Genomic DNA, 16,289 nt, shown 5'->3' with positions numbered 1-16,289 from the left:
TTGTGACATTATTTTCTGTAACAATTAAGCACAATTAATGACATTCAATTCACATTAATATAATATAGCATGTTTACTGTAGAAAATAATATAATATATATATTTCACATCACAGTAATGAGATTATTTGCATTGCGACTATTTTTTTTATAATAATTAAGCACAATTAAGGACATTAGATTCACATTAAAGTAATATATTATTTTACTGTATTACAAAAAAAAATAATAAAAAAAATCACCTTACAGTAATATGAGATTTTTTGCATTGTGACATTGTTTTTTATAACAATTAAGCACAACTAAGGACATTATTGCCATTAATGTAATGGTATGTTTACTGTATAAAAAATTATATAATATATATTTTTCAAATTACAGTAATAAGATTTTTTTTCATTGTGACATTGTTTTTATAGCAATTATGCACAATTAAGGACATTAAATTCACATTAATGCAATATAGTATTTTTACTGTATCACAAAAATGTATAATATAAAATATATATATATATACTTCACATTACAGTTATATGAGATTTTTTTTATAAAAATTAAGCCCAATTAGGAAATTATATACATATTGGTGTAGTATTTTTTTTTTTACTCTATTACCAAAATATATAATATATATTTTTCAAATTACAGTAATAAGATTTTTTTCATTGTGACATTGTTTTTATAGCAATTATGCACAATTAAGGACATTAAATTCACATTAATGCAATATAGTATTTTTTACTGTATCACAAAAATTTATAATATAAAATATATATATACTTCACATTACAGTAATATGAGATTTTTTTATAAAAATTAAGCCCAATTAAGGACATTATATACATATTGGTGTAATATTTTTTTTTACTCTATTACCAAAATATATAATATATATTTTTCAAATTACAGTAATGAGATTTTTTTTCATTGTGACATTGTTTTTATAGCAATTAAACACAATTAAAGACATTTTATTCACATTAATGCAATATAGTATTTTACTGTATCACAAAACATTTATAATATGAAATATATTTTATCACGTTAGAGTAATATGAGATTTTTTTTGTATTGTAACATTATTTTTTTATAAGATTCATATTAATTTAATGTGGTATTTTTTACTGTATTACATAAAATAATATTTATTATAATTTTTCACATTACAGTAATAAGAGATTTTTTTTTTGCATTACAATAATGAGCAGGGAAAATTATACTTCCTATCCTTTCCTATCCTTCCTATCGTTTTTTTTTTCTTTAGATTTTGAGGTACAGTATGACACAACTTGCTGTTGTCAAATTATGGATAAATGTACTATTTCAAACCCCACTGCTGGCAAATATTGCCCACAAAACAACTTCTTTTACTTCATGCAAACCTAATCGATTTCAATTATACCACCAAATTAAAGAAAATGAATTAATTATGATGGGTTTTTTTTACTAATAAACGAAAACGGCTGACAAACGAATATTAGCTCCCCAAATCAGGCAAGACTACTGTTTTGTGCCGAGCAAGCATTTCTCTGAATGAAGTGCCTGATGTCTGTTTCAGATAGTGGCGTGAGATAAATCTTGCGAGGAGCGCTCCTCCAGAAGGACTCACTGTTTGCAGTCTGATTAGCGAGACGTCTATTTCTGGCATTTAACTGTCAGTCAAAATGTGTGAGTGTGAAGAAATGATGATGTGTGAGACAAACACCTGCTCTTGAATACTCTATTTTGAACGAGAGTCAACGCCTTATACCATTTCACAGCATTCCACTGCACGCTGAATTTTAACTCAGTTTGTGACGTTCACACAGCGTCTTTAAAGTGAAAAACTACAGTGGCTGAAGATAAAATATGATCGTGCGTGGCAAGCAATTTCATCATGATCATTATCATTTCATCCTAATCAATCATAATCACCGGTTCTACTCTCTAACAGAAAGTCCTCATCCTATCATCTGAGATATGTTTTGAATTCAAGTGTCTCTGGTTTGATATTCATGGCACATGTTAACTGAACGAGTAGGTGAATCCACAAGCTTTTGTGAGCATTTCAAAGCATCTTTTTTTCAATCTAATCCACCAATATATCTGCATTCCTCTCAGTTAAATGGCAGGGGAGAGACCGCAATTGCTTCTAGTTCTCATGACGGGCATCAGACCAAAGAAACGCATACAACACATTAGGTCATGTGTGTTCTAGCAGAAGCGTGATGACCCATACAGTATGTGGGAAAGGTGCATGTACTGTGCTGAAGCTCAACCATTTGTACAAGGTCGGCGTGACTCAACAGGAAGGGAGGCATTACTTACACTGCGTCCTACTCACATTTTTGTTATACAAACGCATGCCATGTAAACTTCAAAGCTCGTGAAGTCGGCCAGCCTGGCAACTATTTGTTAAAGTTTGCCATTGTTCGCAGCAGATGTAGTTCTTAATGAAAGTTTGGGGGCAGTATGTTCTATCACAAGGAAAGGGATCTATAAATAACTACCTGTCACACTCCTGACAATTCTTCCTGCATCCCTCCTCCACGCCAACTGCCCCTCTCCTCTCCACACATGTGTCCGGGAGCCTGATTATAGACTACAAGCCCAAACCTGCCTTTTTTTTAGGTATCAGGGGTGTTTGGTAAAGCATGCATCACTATTAATGTCGGGAGGCGGGAGCAAGTGCCCTCTCAGAATTTGAGGCGAATGGATTTTGAATTGAACTTCCAAAGATTCACAATTGTGTTCCAGTTTATTGTAAGAACAAAATTAATGGTCACCTTTTTTGATGAATTTCAACATTTTGAAGCCAAAATATTTCATTTTTAGTGATTTGTGCTGAACCAAGGAGTTTTTTTTTTTTTTTTACAAATATAAAGGGTTACATTTTATTTTAAAGGTGTAATAATACATTTAGGTACTGAGTAATATTAATAAAGGGTTAGTTCACCCAAAAATGAAAATTCTGTCATTAATTGCTCACCCTCGCGGCGTTGCAAACCCGTAAGACTTTCGTTCGTCTTCGGAACACAAATGAATTTTTTTTGATGAAATCTGAGAGCTTTCTGTCCCTCCGTTGACAACTACGCAACTGTTACGCAGCACGTTTGAGCTTCCGCAAGAAAAGCAATTGAGTCTCTTCAGAAAATTTGGACTAAACCGCTCAATTCATATGGATTAGTTTTACGATCTCTTTATGAACTTTTTAAAGCGTCAAATTGGTAGTTGCGTACCTGTCAATGTAGGGACAGAAAGCTCTCAGATTTAATCAAGAATATCTTAATTTGTGTTCTGACGATGACCGAAAGTGTTACGGGGTTGGAACAACATGAGGGTGAGTAAATAATGAAAGAATATTCATTTTTGGGTGAACTAACCCTTTAACTCAACCCGATCACACTAAATGCGTCTCTATAGCACGCAGTGTGCCTATCATGCAATTTATAAGCGAAAATGAGTTTTTACGTGCATAGGATACGCATGGGGTGGTTTGGGTAGGTTTAGTAGTGGTGTGGGGTGCGTGTGTATTATACGTTTGGGTAGAATTAGTGGTGTGGGGTGCGTGTGTATTACACGCAAATGAACTGCGTATCATATGCACGTAAAAACTCAGTTTTGCGTATAAATTGCACGATAAAACACAATGCGTGCTATAGAGACGCATTTATGTGAGAGCAGGCTGTTTAACTACTTGTACTTACTAGATGGTTAGGGTTAGGTTTGGGGTTATTTGCTTGTAATTATGCATAATTTATTTATTACTATAGTATCTACATGTAACAAAGACACTGTTAAATAAAGTGTTACTAAATAAAATCACTATTTAAAAAAAATTATAATCATTTCAACATAACCAAAGAGATTTCGCATTTAATGAAATATGCACATGTTAATAATGTGTTCTCACTTTGGCTGAATGTAAGTTTAATTATAAATAACAATAGTTGTCAAAAAGTAAATTCTGATGTGTTCCATACATGCTAATTGCAGGGGGATCACTGGAAGTCGAGATTAGTTAGATCATACTTATTACTGGGGATTTGAAAACCAATCTAAGTAGGCCTATTACACTTCATTGAGTTACCTATCCCATATCTAGACAGCAACCACCTAGCAACCATCCAGCACACTCTAGCAACACCCAAGCAACCCCCGAGAACATGTTAGCAACTGCATAGCAACACCCTGGCAACCACCCACAACACCCTATCATCATGGCGGTTAGTTTTGCGTGTATAAGCATGACTCATGCTTTCTTCAGAAACTGTAAAAATTCTGTTTACTAAATGAATGTGATGACTAGCTGCTTATTTTCTTAAACATTCCACAGCAGTAAAAATTCTCAGCAGGAAAGAATTAAACAGCTAAGATGGAATAAGCATCGCTTTGTCTGCCCTGAGCTGTTTTAATGAAAGGGGGTTCGACTATGTGTGTGAACAATATTATAAAACACTCTCGCTTTGGGGTAGAATAGGAACTAATCAATCATAACCGCTGGAGGAAAGCACCACGGTTCATTCAGTCCGAATATGGGAGGGAAACGTGCACATTACAAGCATTAGCAACACTGTACAGTGTAAAAGCGTGTGAAGTATTAGATTAGCGTAATGATATTGTTGCTTTCAGACAGACGGTTCCCTTGTGGAGCCAGAGGAACGGGGGATTGTCTGACTGCTGGGAACCGTTGGAAATTGAATTGTTTATTTATGGGTATGAAACTCCAGCATGATAAAACAATGTCATAAAGAGAAAGCAGCCCTAGCAAAGAAACTGAATGAAAACATCGCTGGTTGTCATGCATCATGGTGCATAAGCACAATAAATGTTGCCTGTACATTTATTCTCTTGAAATCACACGCAAGACTAAAACAATGCATTTTACTTACGAAATGTGGCTTACTTAAGCAATATCACATTATTGTGATTTTAAGATTGCTTTTATGGCATAACAATTCAATAAACAAAAACTTAATATTGAGCTACTTCCATTTTAGACACTATATTGCCAGTTGCTTTGTCTGTTTTTATCCTGCCAACAAAAACACTTCAAAGCAAAGCCTCAGCAGATTCAACTGACACTGTAAGCAACACATTGTACTGGTATTTCGTTCCTGAACGAATCAGCGAATGAACCGGTTGAGTAAATTATTCAATGACTCACTCATATGAATCAGAGTTTTTGAACGAATCAGTTAAAAAAAAAAAAAAGACGATTTAATGACTCATTCATAAAGACTTGTCGCCACCTACTGGCATAACATTAAAAGTGACTGAAAATCATGATTTTGCAAACTGGTGTTTGTTATAATAATATTTGAATTTATTATCATGATCATCAACACATTTGTTGCTTAAATAGTTTTACAGTTTACTACACTTGTTATTCTTCTATTTATTTACTAATGACGGGAGAAACTGAGAATTTTTAAACTCTGAATCAATTGAACCATTGCTTCTCAGAATGATTCAGTGTTTCGAAGCGCTCTAAACACCAGAAGCTGGGCGACCTGCAGGTCAAAACAGGGTAAATACTTCGAAAACTCAACCCAAACATGCATACATCTTTTACTAACCAATTGCAAATGTTTTCTTGAAAGTCTAATCTATTTAATGTAATTTACAAAATCATCAAATAACTTTAATGTCTTTATAATATGTGTTCTTTTATTAATTTGTCTGTCTTGTTTTGTGTGTTTTTAGAGGGCTTAGCTAATCAGGCCAATAAGAGACAACTTTTTCTTATACAAATACGCCATTAAAAATGTCTACATAACAAAACTGACCCTAGAAACTGGTTCAAGGGTTACCTGCAATGTTTCAAAAGTTTTTGACGTACAGAACTACGAAGCTTCACAAAGCAGTGATTCAAAAGCACCCACCACTACCTATAGCAGCTAATGAATCTGAAGCAAATAGTTTATACTTTCACATTGAAAAATAAGGTGAAACCTTTTCAACAGCTGGAAGAAATTGCGATCCCAGGCGTTCTCTGCACCTCATATAGGCTAGCATTTAATACAATCATGCCAAAATGCTACACTGGTTGATCTGATCAGTGATCACAGATAGGGTTGCAGGAATGAGGTCTCATCTTGAACTGAATGGTGCTGTGCTAACAACCTTGTGCTGAAATGAACTTACATCATCAAAAAAGCTCACCAAAGGCTCTTCTTCCCATGACAGCTGAAAAAGTTTTGAGGTATCAAAGACCGATGGAAAGCGTATTAACTTTTTCAATCACACAGTGGTATGGAAACTCCACAGATCAGCAGAGGAAGTTGGAATATGGTATTGTGCTCCCTGCTTCAAAAAGTATTGACTGCGATCTCAAAGTAAGGCCGGAAAATTCAGGATTCTACACACAATAATACCTACCGCAACATCACTTACTATCAGACTGTCCAAAATCCTAATTCCTTCACTTACACTGTAAAAAGTGGCAACCTACAGTTGTTACCGTAAAAAGCTACTTATGGTATACCTGATTTAAAAAATAAAAACTAGTTTTTTTTTTTTAATAAATAATGGGTAAAACTTAAGTTTAGGGTCAAATTATCACTATTAACTAGTTGCTTGCTTACTAGCATGCATATTACAATGATATTGGCTGTTTATTAGTACTTTTAAAATTGATCACTGTCTTGAAGGAAAATCCAACCACGGCCCATTATAAGATTCCAAGTAGTTTTTTATCTGTTGGTATTTGCTAGAATCAATGATACCATGTATCTGAATAAGATGTCCAGGACCTCAAGCATAAAAATAGGCCCACAACATTAAAGATCCAGTGGTATATTTAACCGTGGGCATGGGGTACCTCTTATCCCTGTTTGCACCAAACACATCTGGTGTGTTTGTTGACAAAACCATTTTTTTTAAGTTTCATCTGACCACAGAATCCGGTCCCGCTGAACTGAATATGCCGGAGTTTGTTTTGGAGGAGCGAAGAGGATTTTTCTGGAAACCCTCCCAAACAACATGAGGTGATGTAGGGGTTGTTTGATTTGTATTTTTAGGCTTTCTGACCCCAAGACTCAACTAATCTCTGCAATTCTCCATCTGTGATCCTTGGACAGTCTTTGGCCCCTCAAACTTTCCTTCTCGCCATGCATTAAGACATTATAGACACTATAATTTGGCTTGCTCTTGCTTTGGAATACGGTATTCTGAGCAAGCTTGCTTTGGCTTGCTCAGTTTGGGATATTCAAATTAAATGACCCATCATACCACTGATCAGCTCTACCAAACCTGGATGTCTTTTCCAGTAATAAACAAACACTGTTAAGTTGTTTTGATTGATACTGTGAAGCAGCTTTGATACAATCTGTATTGTGAAAAGCGCTATATAAATATATTTGACTTGACTTGACTTGACTATAATAGACATAGACATTATAATCTTCCGGGCAGATTCGTAACATCTTTAGTTGATTGAAACTTCTTAATTATTGCCCTGATGGTGGAAATGGGAAAAATCAATGCTTTAGTTATTTTCTTACAGCCAATTTCTATTTTGTGAAGTTCAGCAATCTTTTGCTGCACATCAGAACTATATTCTGTGGTTTTACTCATTGTGATGGATGATTAAGGGAATTTGGCCTTTGTGTTTCCTCATATTTATACTCTTGTGAAACAAGAAGTCATAGCTAGATAATTTTTATGCTCCTAGTCACCCTGGTGTGCTAAAAACAAATGTGAATATGAATGGGAATATACTTCAGAGATATTTTACACATAAAAAATGATAGGGGTGCCAATAACTTTGGCCAACGTGTTTTGAAGAAAATAAATTTATTTCATAATGTGAGTTTCCCCCCCAATGAAAGAGAATGAAAAATCAAAAGGATAAACAATGCAGATTTATTTTTACAGCCATATTTGTTCACATTTACCAGGGGTGCCAATAATTCTGACCACAACTGTATTTTATGTACCTGCAGCATCTGTATGATTACAACTTATATTTAAGCTACACCGTAGGCTGCATCCACTGTAATGCCACTCCATTTTACTGACAAGACAAACGATTTGAAGACAAATCTTCTTTGGAATGACAAGTAAAAATGTAGTAACAAGTAAATGTATATATGGTCAATAAATAAATACATAGAATTCATGTTAAAATTATCTGAATATAATATAACCCAGCTGTCCAAAACTGTGACATGATTAAAACAACAGCAAAGCACATATTGTGAATAATACACTCAAAAAAATGCTGGGTTGTTTCTGTAAAGAAATTGTTGGGTTGATTGTGCTGGGTCAAAATGCTGGGTTGTTTGGGGCACTGTAAACACATTAATGGGTTGCTCATGCTGGGTAAAATGAGTTGTAAGGGGGTAATTCACAAATAAACAGCTGGTTGGGTTATTTTGACCCAGCAACCGGTTTATTCTTTGCGGAACTTTCTGGATTCTTCACTTCTGACTCGAGGAGGACTTTACTCGGAGGTCGGAGCAGGCAGTGTTTTATGGTAAGTTAATATGTTTACCAATATTTTTAACATTAATAATTTCACTGTTCAGCATACAGTCTTTGATATGGAAGTGCGAGGGGTATAACGTATTTATTCTGTAAAACATTAGTAACAGCTAGCCGGTTAGATTTTTTGACAAAATGCCACGTTGTAAACCAGCTATATCAGCAGCCTTGATGAAATATGTAGTTTAAATTTTAATTTCATCACGTAAATATCGTATTTATTGTGGACGTTTAGTAATTAAAAGTGAGGAAAGCGTTTTGAATGAACCCGTGCACGCGCAGTAGCCTATGTTTATGTCCCTATAGGGCTCGTAGGCCTACGTAAAAACTGCGGGAAAAAGTCTAGTCTGTGTGGAAACTAAAGTCTGCTGGCACATTTAAGAAATTCTCGTCAGAAGAAGCGACGGGGGTAAGTTCCAGCACAGTCTGCGTGTTTCTTCTGTAATGTCTATGTCGGAACCAGGATCGTTTTTACCCAAAAAAATCAAATAATAACTGTATGACGTCGGACGTGCAATCTTTACAAACGGCGACTGAGGCAATGAGAAATAAATCGATTTCATATTAAGCATGTTCTCGCCCTGAACCCATTATAAGTTGTTAGGACCTGAGGTAGGCCTACTAAGAATAATTTAGTACTACTAAGACAGTGGTCATGGATCAAGTGTGCGCGATGTTTGAGGCCAATAAATAGTTTTTGCTATTGTCACAACAGCGCCATTTTAAACACCAGGGCAGAAGAGGCTCAGAGGTCCTTGACATGCAACCTGTAAGTTTGATATGCTTGATAACTATGAAATTAATTTAGGTTTAGAATATTTAAAGGTGCAGTCTCTGTTTGCAACATAAAATTGCATTTTTTTTAAATAGATTTTTGTTAATTTTTTAAAGCTGCAGTCCATAACTTTTTTTGTGTTCAAAATGTACAAAATGTTTATAATGAGCGAGTACATCATGAATCCATTTTCCAAATCGTGTTTTTGTCTTATCCTGAATCCCAGACTATTTTAGACTGCTAATTGTCTATTTAGATGTGTAAATATACATTTTGTTTGTTTTTCACATTTGGCCATATTTGGTAATGTTTGCAATAAAAAAAATATAAATACTTTCACAAAAAACTTGCATGACAGTTATATTGCAACACTCTAAGTGATTGTGTGTAATCAACAGTTGGGGACCAACATGGATGAATATTTACAAAATGACTGGAGCATCAGGGATGCGTCGAGGGGGACACGTCAGACCGTTGCCATTGTTCCAGGCCACGTCATCGAGACCGAGTCTTTGCTGGAGGCTGGTGATCTTTGTTTCAAAGTTTTATTTTGTTTTTCATGTTAAATACACGAAGCAGTGTATCAAATTAATGGAAAAGAATCGTCCTCTGTCAAATGTGAGGAAAACCCTGTGATATTTAGTCGCATTGTAAATGTTTGTAGCTATTCTTAATAAATCAACACATCTTAATAAATGAAATCATAATCGTATAAGAGTTCAAATTAGTTTCTTATTGACTTTTAAAGGTGCATTGTGTAATACTGTATTTAGGAGGATCTGTTAACAGAAATGCAATATCATATACATAACTATGTTTTCAGTGGTGTATAAAGACCTTACTTAATGAACCGTTATGTTTTTTTTACCTTAGAATGAGTATACATTGTATAATTGTAATAATTGTTTACAAAAAAATATTAAAGATGTATTAAAAATGTAAAAAAATAAAATAAATGATTGAAATCACATATACAGTGGCCTCTCTGGTTTATTGTATTACAGAGACAATCATTATTTTACATTAGTACGGTAATATAAAAAAATATTTGTTACTAATTTTAATAAGGCAATGATACAGGAAATAACCCAGCACATGAGTAAGACTTAACCCAGCAAGATGGTCAATTTCACCCACTGGTTGGGTCAAATGAATGACCCAACAATATGGGTTAAATGGACAAACCCAGCACTTGGGTCAAACCAACCCAGCGCGTGTTCTGTCCTATAGTGACCCAGCGGTGTGGTTAAGGTTGGGTTATTTTTTAACCCTGCATTTTTTAGAGTGTAGAAATGGCAATAGGGGTAGTTTTTCTAACACCCCCTCTGGGCATGACAGGCACGTCAGGACAGTTTGAGTTTCGACCGACCCGAGCCAGTTCCTGCCCCTGTGCTGCTGGGCCACCTGGGCTCCCCCGTATGGAAACACTTCGGGAATCACAAAATGGAGCAGCGGCTTAGCTCAAAATAAAATGAAAGAGACTAAGTAACCATGGCAATAAGTGATGGATTTGGAATCTCTTTTGGAAGTAAAAATATATCTCAGGGTGTACCTGTGACTGCTGCGAAATCTCTCTCTCTCTCTCTCTCTCTCTCTCTCTCTCTCTCTCTCTCTCTCTCTCTCTCTCTCTCTCTCTCTCTCTCTCTCTCTCTCTCTCTCTCTCTCTCTCTCTCTCTCTCTCTCTCTCTCTCTCTCTCTCTCTCTCTCTCTCTCTCTCTCTCTCTCTCTCTCTCTTCAAGTGTGGTGAATTACTCTTTTTTCCCACCAGCTATTCAGTCATTTTAAAATAGATCTAAATGATGCCTCTCTGTCTACCCCTCTGATGCAACACAATGATGAGGATCTCGTCAAAATGCACACAATGCGTTGGATGCAAGACATTGTGCTGCTCTTCAAAAGAAGGAAAAAAATCTCCCACACAAATTTTATTTCTAGGTCAAAAATTCCCATGGGGTTTCGAAACACAGATGAAGTGAAACACAAATTCAAGCGAGCCTGCACCACGACACAGCTCACAGAAAGATGGGGATGGGGGGGCAAGAAAGAGTGCAGAGAGCAAGAGAGACATTTGATGTAGTCACTGTATAGTCACCAGCAACTTTCATCTATATTTATTTTTATATATTTATCAAAACCTCTACCAATTTCCCAGTGTAATACACCTAACAAGGAATGCAGAAACCGTTCTGTTCAGACACTAAATGATTTATGAGCACCCATCTGCAGTACAGTATTCATTAATATAAACGGACGCATTTTTAAGATGCTATGCAGGCTTATAGTGAAAAGATGATTGACTTTTTAAAATGTGTCTTGCAATTGACCCTTCGCAAAGACTCCTCCCCCTTAGTTACTGTTGCTAGGTTCGACAAGCCATGACACTAGCCATGTTTCCATCCACTTGTCAATCGAATTATCTGAAGTTCGGTAAAAAACCTCATGCGAATAAAGCTGGTGAAAGTGTGTTTCCGTCAAACGGCTTTAAAGCGGATAAAAACCTGTGCGTAAAAACCTGTGCGTCACATGCTGTTTTGCGATCAAATTGGTATATCGAATTGATAAAAACGTGTGGATGGAAACACAGCTACTCTCTCACGTCACACATAATTTTCTCACGCAGTGAAACATACATTACGGAGCAAAGAGGACACTGACAATGCACCGACAGACAAGACATAGTTACTTCTGGTGTGAAACAATGTTTCAGCTTTCAAATTTGGTCAAATCAAGGCATTCAAACAATAGGGGGGAGACCGGGATGGTTGTAACATTTTTGACATGGCTGTATCTTGGAGTTCTTTTTTGTTTAAAATGGGATTCAAACTAGTTACGAGTGTCAGATATTAAATGACATAGCTTTTATCTTTGCAGCACAAACAGAAAATGCGTGGTGAAAAACATGAGTGAAATATTATAATATTATAAAAAAAAATTTTTTTTTTTTAAGTCTTCGTTAAAGAGTTATAAGCCATGATATCATTTTATACCTTTATAAATTACCGTTCAAAATCAATTTTCCTATGGAGAAAATGAATTACCTTTTTACTCTATTCCGAATGTTCTATTGTTTTTTTAAAGGGGTCATGACATAAGAATCAAATTTGTAAAATATACATATAAGAGGTCTTTGTATCATTAAACCATCCTGCAAGTTTCACAGCGGGGTCTGTGGCTTCACATGGGCAAGTATATTGGCATATGACTGCCTCCAGAGACAATAACGAATCATCGCACCATAGCATTCAGTCACTTATTATTAGCATTAATTCACCCATTATAATCATTGACGCTGTCTACTCTGGATACAGTATACAGATCCGCGTTCAGTTTCTGACACGTGTATGTTCGTTTTATACGCATAATGTTTTCAAAACACCTACTCGTGTGCAATAGCGAGTGGGTGTTGATACTGTTCCATGCAATGATGTTAGCCAATCACAACAGCGGCCGTTTACTGACAAGCCTTAAAGGACCTCCCCCTTAAAAACAAATCATTTCAGACAGAGGGTCAAAATGAGCGTTGAAAATAACAGTTTTTCCTCATATATATATGTGTGTGTGTGTGTGTGTGTGTGTGTGTGTGTGTGTGTGTGTGTGTGTGTGTGTGTGTGTGTGTGTGTGTGTGTGTGTGTGTGTGTGTGTGTGTGTGTGTGTGTGTGTGCAAAAAAAGTATTAACATTATAAGTGAACCTCAAGGAACATATTAAAGGGATAGTTCACCCAAAAATGAAAATTCTGTCAGTAATTACTCACCCTCATGTTGTTCCAACCCCGTAAGACTTTCGTTCATCTCGAGATTTCACGTAGTGAAACTACGCAAAGCTTCTAGGTTGCACGTCACACGCATCACATGTGTGTGATGCGTGTGACGTACAACCTAGAAGCTTTGCGTAGTTTCACTACGTGAAATCTCGAGGCCCACAGAGAAGGAAATAAATAGTTGAATAAAGTCGTTATTTTTTTATTTTTTTTGCGCACAAAAAGTATTCTCATCGCTTGATAAACTTAAGGTTGAGCCACTGTAGTCACTCGGATTTTAACGATGTGTTTCATAACTTTTGGGCCGGCCAGTTTCGATCCCTTAAGAAGCCTATGGAGGAGTGATCCAGCTCTCAGATTTAGTCAAAAATATCTTAATTTGTGTTCCGAAGATGAACGAAAGTCTTACGGGGTTGGAACAACATGAGGGTGAGTAATTACTGACAGCATTTTCATTTTTGGGTGAACTAACCCTTTAAGGATGCAATATGTTTTTAATGCAATTTTTGAATGTGTTGTGTAAATGAACCATTTAAATGTTGCATCTCACTGTTCTTTAGCATTCAGCATTCATTTTTAGCACCTTTAGTTTTTCAGCATTTCAGAATTGATCCGATGGTCGGAAAGTGCCTTATGGAATGCAGGGTGCATGAATAAATACATTTTTATAGTGTTAATTTAGCTTGTTTTAAAACAATTCATTTTAGTTCAAATGAAGCATGGCTAATTTATTTCATAAATTAATTTTATTAGCTACATTAATTCAATATGTCAATAAAAGTTTGAAAATAATCAGCTTTATCATAATTACAGAAGAAATAGGCCTTCTGTAAATATCTTTTTTGAACGGGCTTTGAATATTATGTTGTACAACAGGGGGGAATAAGGTTGAGAACCGCTACATTAAAGTAACATGTTTAACTGACAACCCTATAATATATTTTAATAGTAATATTTTATGAATATTAATTATATACTGTATTTTCACTTCACAGTTATTACACCAATGACGTGCAAACTGTTTACCTGCTGAATATGAAGCAAGGCATATTGTTGAGCTGCTGGTCACTCTGGTACCTCCGGAAATCCTCCCAACCATCCTTGACAGCGGTCAGTGCCAGGATGACACAAATGGGAATGAGAGCCACCTCTGGCTGGAACGCGTTCACCACCGGGATGAAATTCAAGATGGCCAGGCCCACAAAATAAACGTTGGCCATGCGGTGGAACTGCTCGAATAAGTTCATAGGGATGAAGGACCAAAGTCTGTATTTGTTGGTTTTGATCGCGTTGCCCTCATACTGGCGGTTCGGCTGGTCACGTTTCTTCAGATCTTCAAAGGGCAGGTTGGAGACCACCATCCTGATGGGTCTGTCCCGGTCCCTGTGCCTCGCCCAGCCCTGCCAAAGAAGGGTCAGAGGGTTTGTCCAGGTCATGATGTCTCAGGCAGAATAAACCTGCACTGCATGACACTTAGATCTGGAGCTTTAATATGAATCCTGCAGTTTTGGGGGTCCTCCTGCACAGCTACCAAAATTTATAAGAAGCTGCCCCTGTATGCCTCTCACATCACCTGTACGAGTGAGAAATGCGGAGAAAAAGAAAGAGAGAGTGAGTTAGAAAGTGAAAGAGAGAAAGAGAGAGAGAGAGCAAGAAAATGTGGGTTGAGACTACACCTGTTAAACTCCCCTGACCGCCCTCTATGGGAACAAACACCTGTCTGAGGTGAAGGTATGCTGTCAGAGCACCGTATGCCACAGATACAGCGTCAGAATCAAAGCTGGAAATAAAGATTCAAAGACACAACGACACCCCGGTGACCCAATTACATTAATCAAAGCTCTGAGCAGGATATACTCAAGCTCACTGCAGTCATCCGCATAAATAATAGTGCATGTTCACTGCAGACACAGTGTTGTCATTACCTGTCAGAAGCCTGCACATTTTGTTAATTAAGTGAAAAAGAAAATTATAAAATGATTTGTTCTGAAGATTTATGCTTAAATGCTTGAAATTAGATTTCTACAGTACACTCTCAGAAAAAAAAAAGGTAAAAAAGCTGTCACTGGGGTGGTATCTTTTCAAAACGTGTACATTTTTTAACCCCTGAAGGATGCAAATGAATACCTTAAAGGTACATAATGGTACCTAAAGTGTACCACCCCAGTGACAGCTTTGTATCTTTTGGTACAAAATGGATTTCTTTTCAAAACAATCATTTTTAATATATATTTATATCTTTTTTTTAGTTGAGGAATTTAATTGAAGATAGTGAAGGAAAAGCGGCCAAAAAAAACCCAAAATTCTAGTCTTCATGTGAACTCTTTCAGTGCTGTTTCAAATGCTTCCCAGGATGCACCTTATGATGCTGGTTAGAGAAAGAGTGGCTGCATCTGAAATAGCATACTTCCCTACTATATAGTGGGCGAAAAACAGTATGTGACAAAGGAAGTACTCATAAAAGAGTAGGCAAAAAGTACCCGGATGACCCACTACTTCTGGTGAGATTCTGAAGTGTGCATATATGGACACTTTACTATCCCATGAAGACACCGGAGAGGATTTGTGAATGGAAGTGAAGCAACGTAACTGATGCTGGTAGGTAACATGGTGAATGTAGTACATCCAGATTATATTCATACTGCATAAAACATACTTTTTTTTTGTCGTGAAGTAATTGCTTATTCAAAATGAGTACCTACTCAAAAGCTTGTTTAACATTTTTGAGCGCTACATTATTCACATAATTCCATTTTCGTTTCATACTTCAATAACTTTGATTATAAAATGTGGAAAATAGAAAAACCTTTTTCTATCTGTGTATTTTAAGGATTAAACCAGTCAGTAATGTCATGCCCATGCAATGAAGACAAACTTGTTCGCAGGCGGATGTCATCATTTCCGGCAGTATTGTTAAGACCTATGTGTCACTTCACCTGAAACGAGTACAAAATCACCTCCACTCGGCCCATACTAATACAAAACATCTATAAATTACATGTGCGATAATGGTGAGGTTTGTCAAGTCTTCCATCGAGAGAGAAGTGACGGATGAAAATTTAAAGAGAACTAGATTTTTTCTGACATGCATTGCTATGTGGTTGCTAAAGTGTTCTGAGCGGCTTCAAGTGCATTGCTATGCAGTCGCAGGTTAAAATTGAAAGACAAATTACTACAGAAAAATGGTAACACTTCACAATTAGATGTCATTTGGTTACATTAGTTAAAGGGTTAGTTAACCCAAAAATAAACATTACTCACCCTCATGTCATTTTAATCCTGTAAGACTT

At 36.2% G+C, this 16,289-nt stretch overlaps 1 protein-coding gene across 1 annotated transcript in view; it reads right to left on the bottom strand.

The window, feature by feature from the left end:
* The window catches only part of atp10b (ATPase phospholipid transporting 10B), a 47,202-nt gene extending 32,596 nt beyond the window's left edge, over positions 1-14,606 (bottom strand). Inside the window, exon 1 of the mRNA XM_056250283.1 lies at positions 14,026-14,606. Coding sequence (XP_056106258.1) covers positions 14,026-14,435 — 410 coding nt within the window. The 5' untranslated portion in view covers positions 14,436-14,606. The remainder of the gene's footprint in view (positions 1-14,025) is intronic.
* Positions 14,607-16,289: the final 1,683 nt, after the last annotated feature.

This window comes from Rhinichthys klamathensis, unplaced genomic scaffold, assembly GCF_029890125.1.
Source record: "Rhinichthys klamathensis goyatoka isolate OS25496 unplaced genomic scaffold, OSU_Roscu_1.1 h1tg000068l_1, whole genome shotgun sequence".
NCBI lineage: Eukaryota > Metazoa > Chordata > Actinopteri > Cypriniformes > Leuciscidae > Rhinichthys > Rhinichthys klamathensis.
The sequence above is the reverse complement of the archived record's forward strand: the minus strand, read 5'-3'. Positions and strand labels throughout refer to the sequence as shown.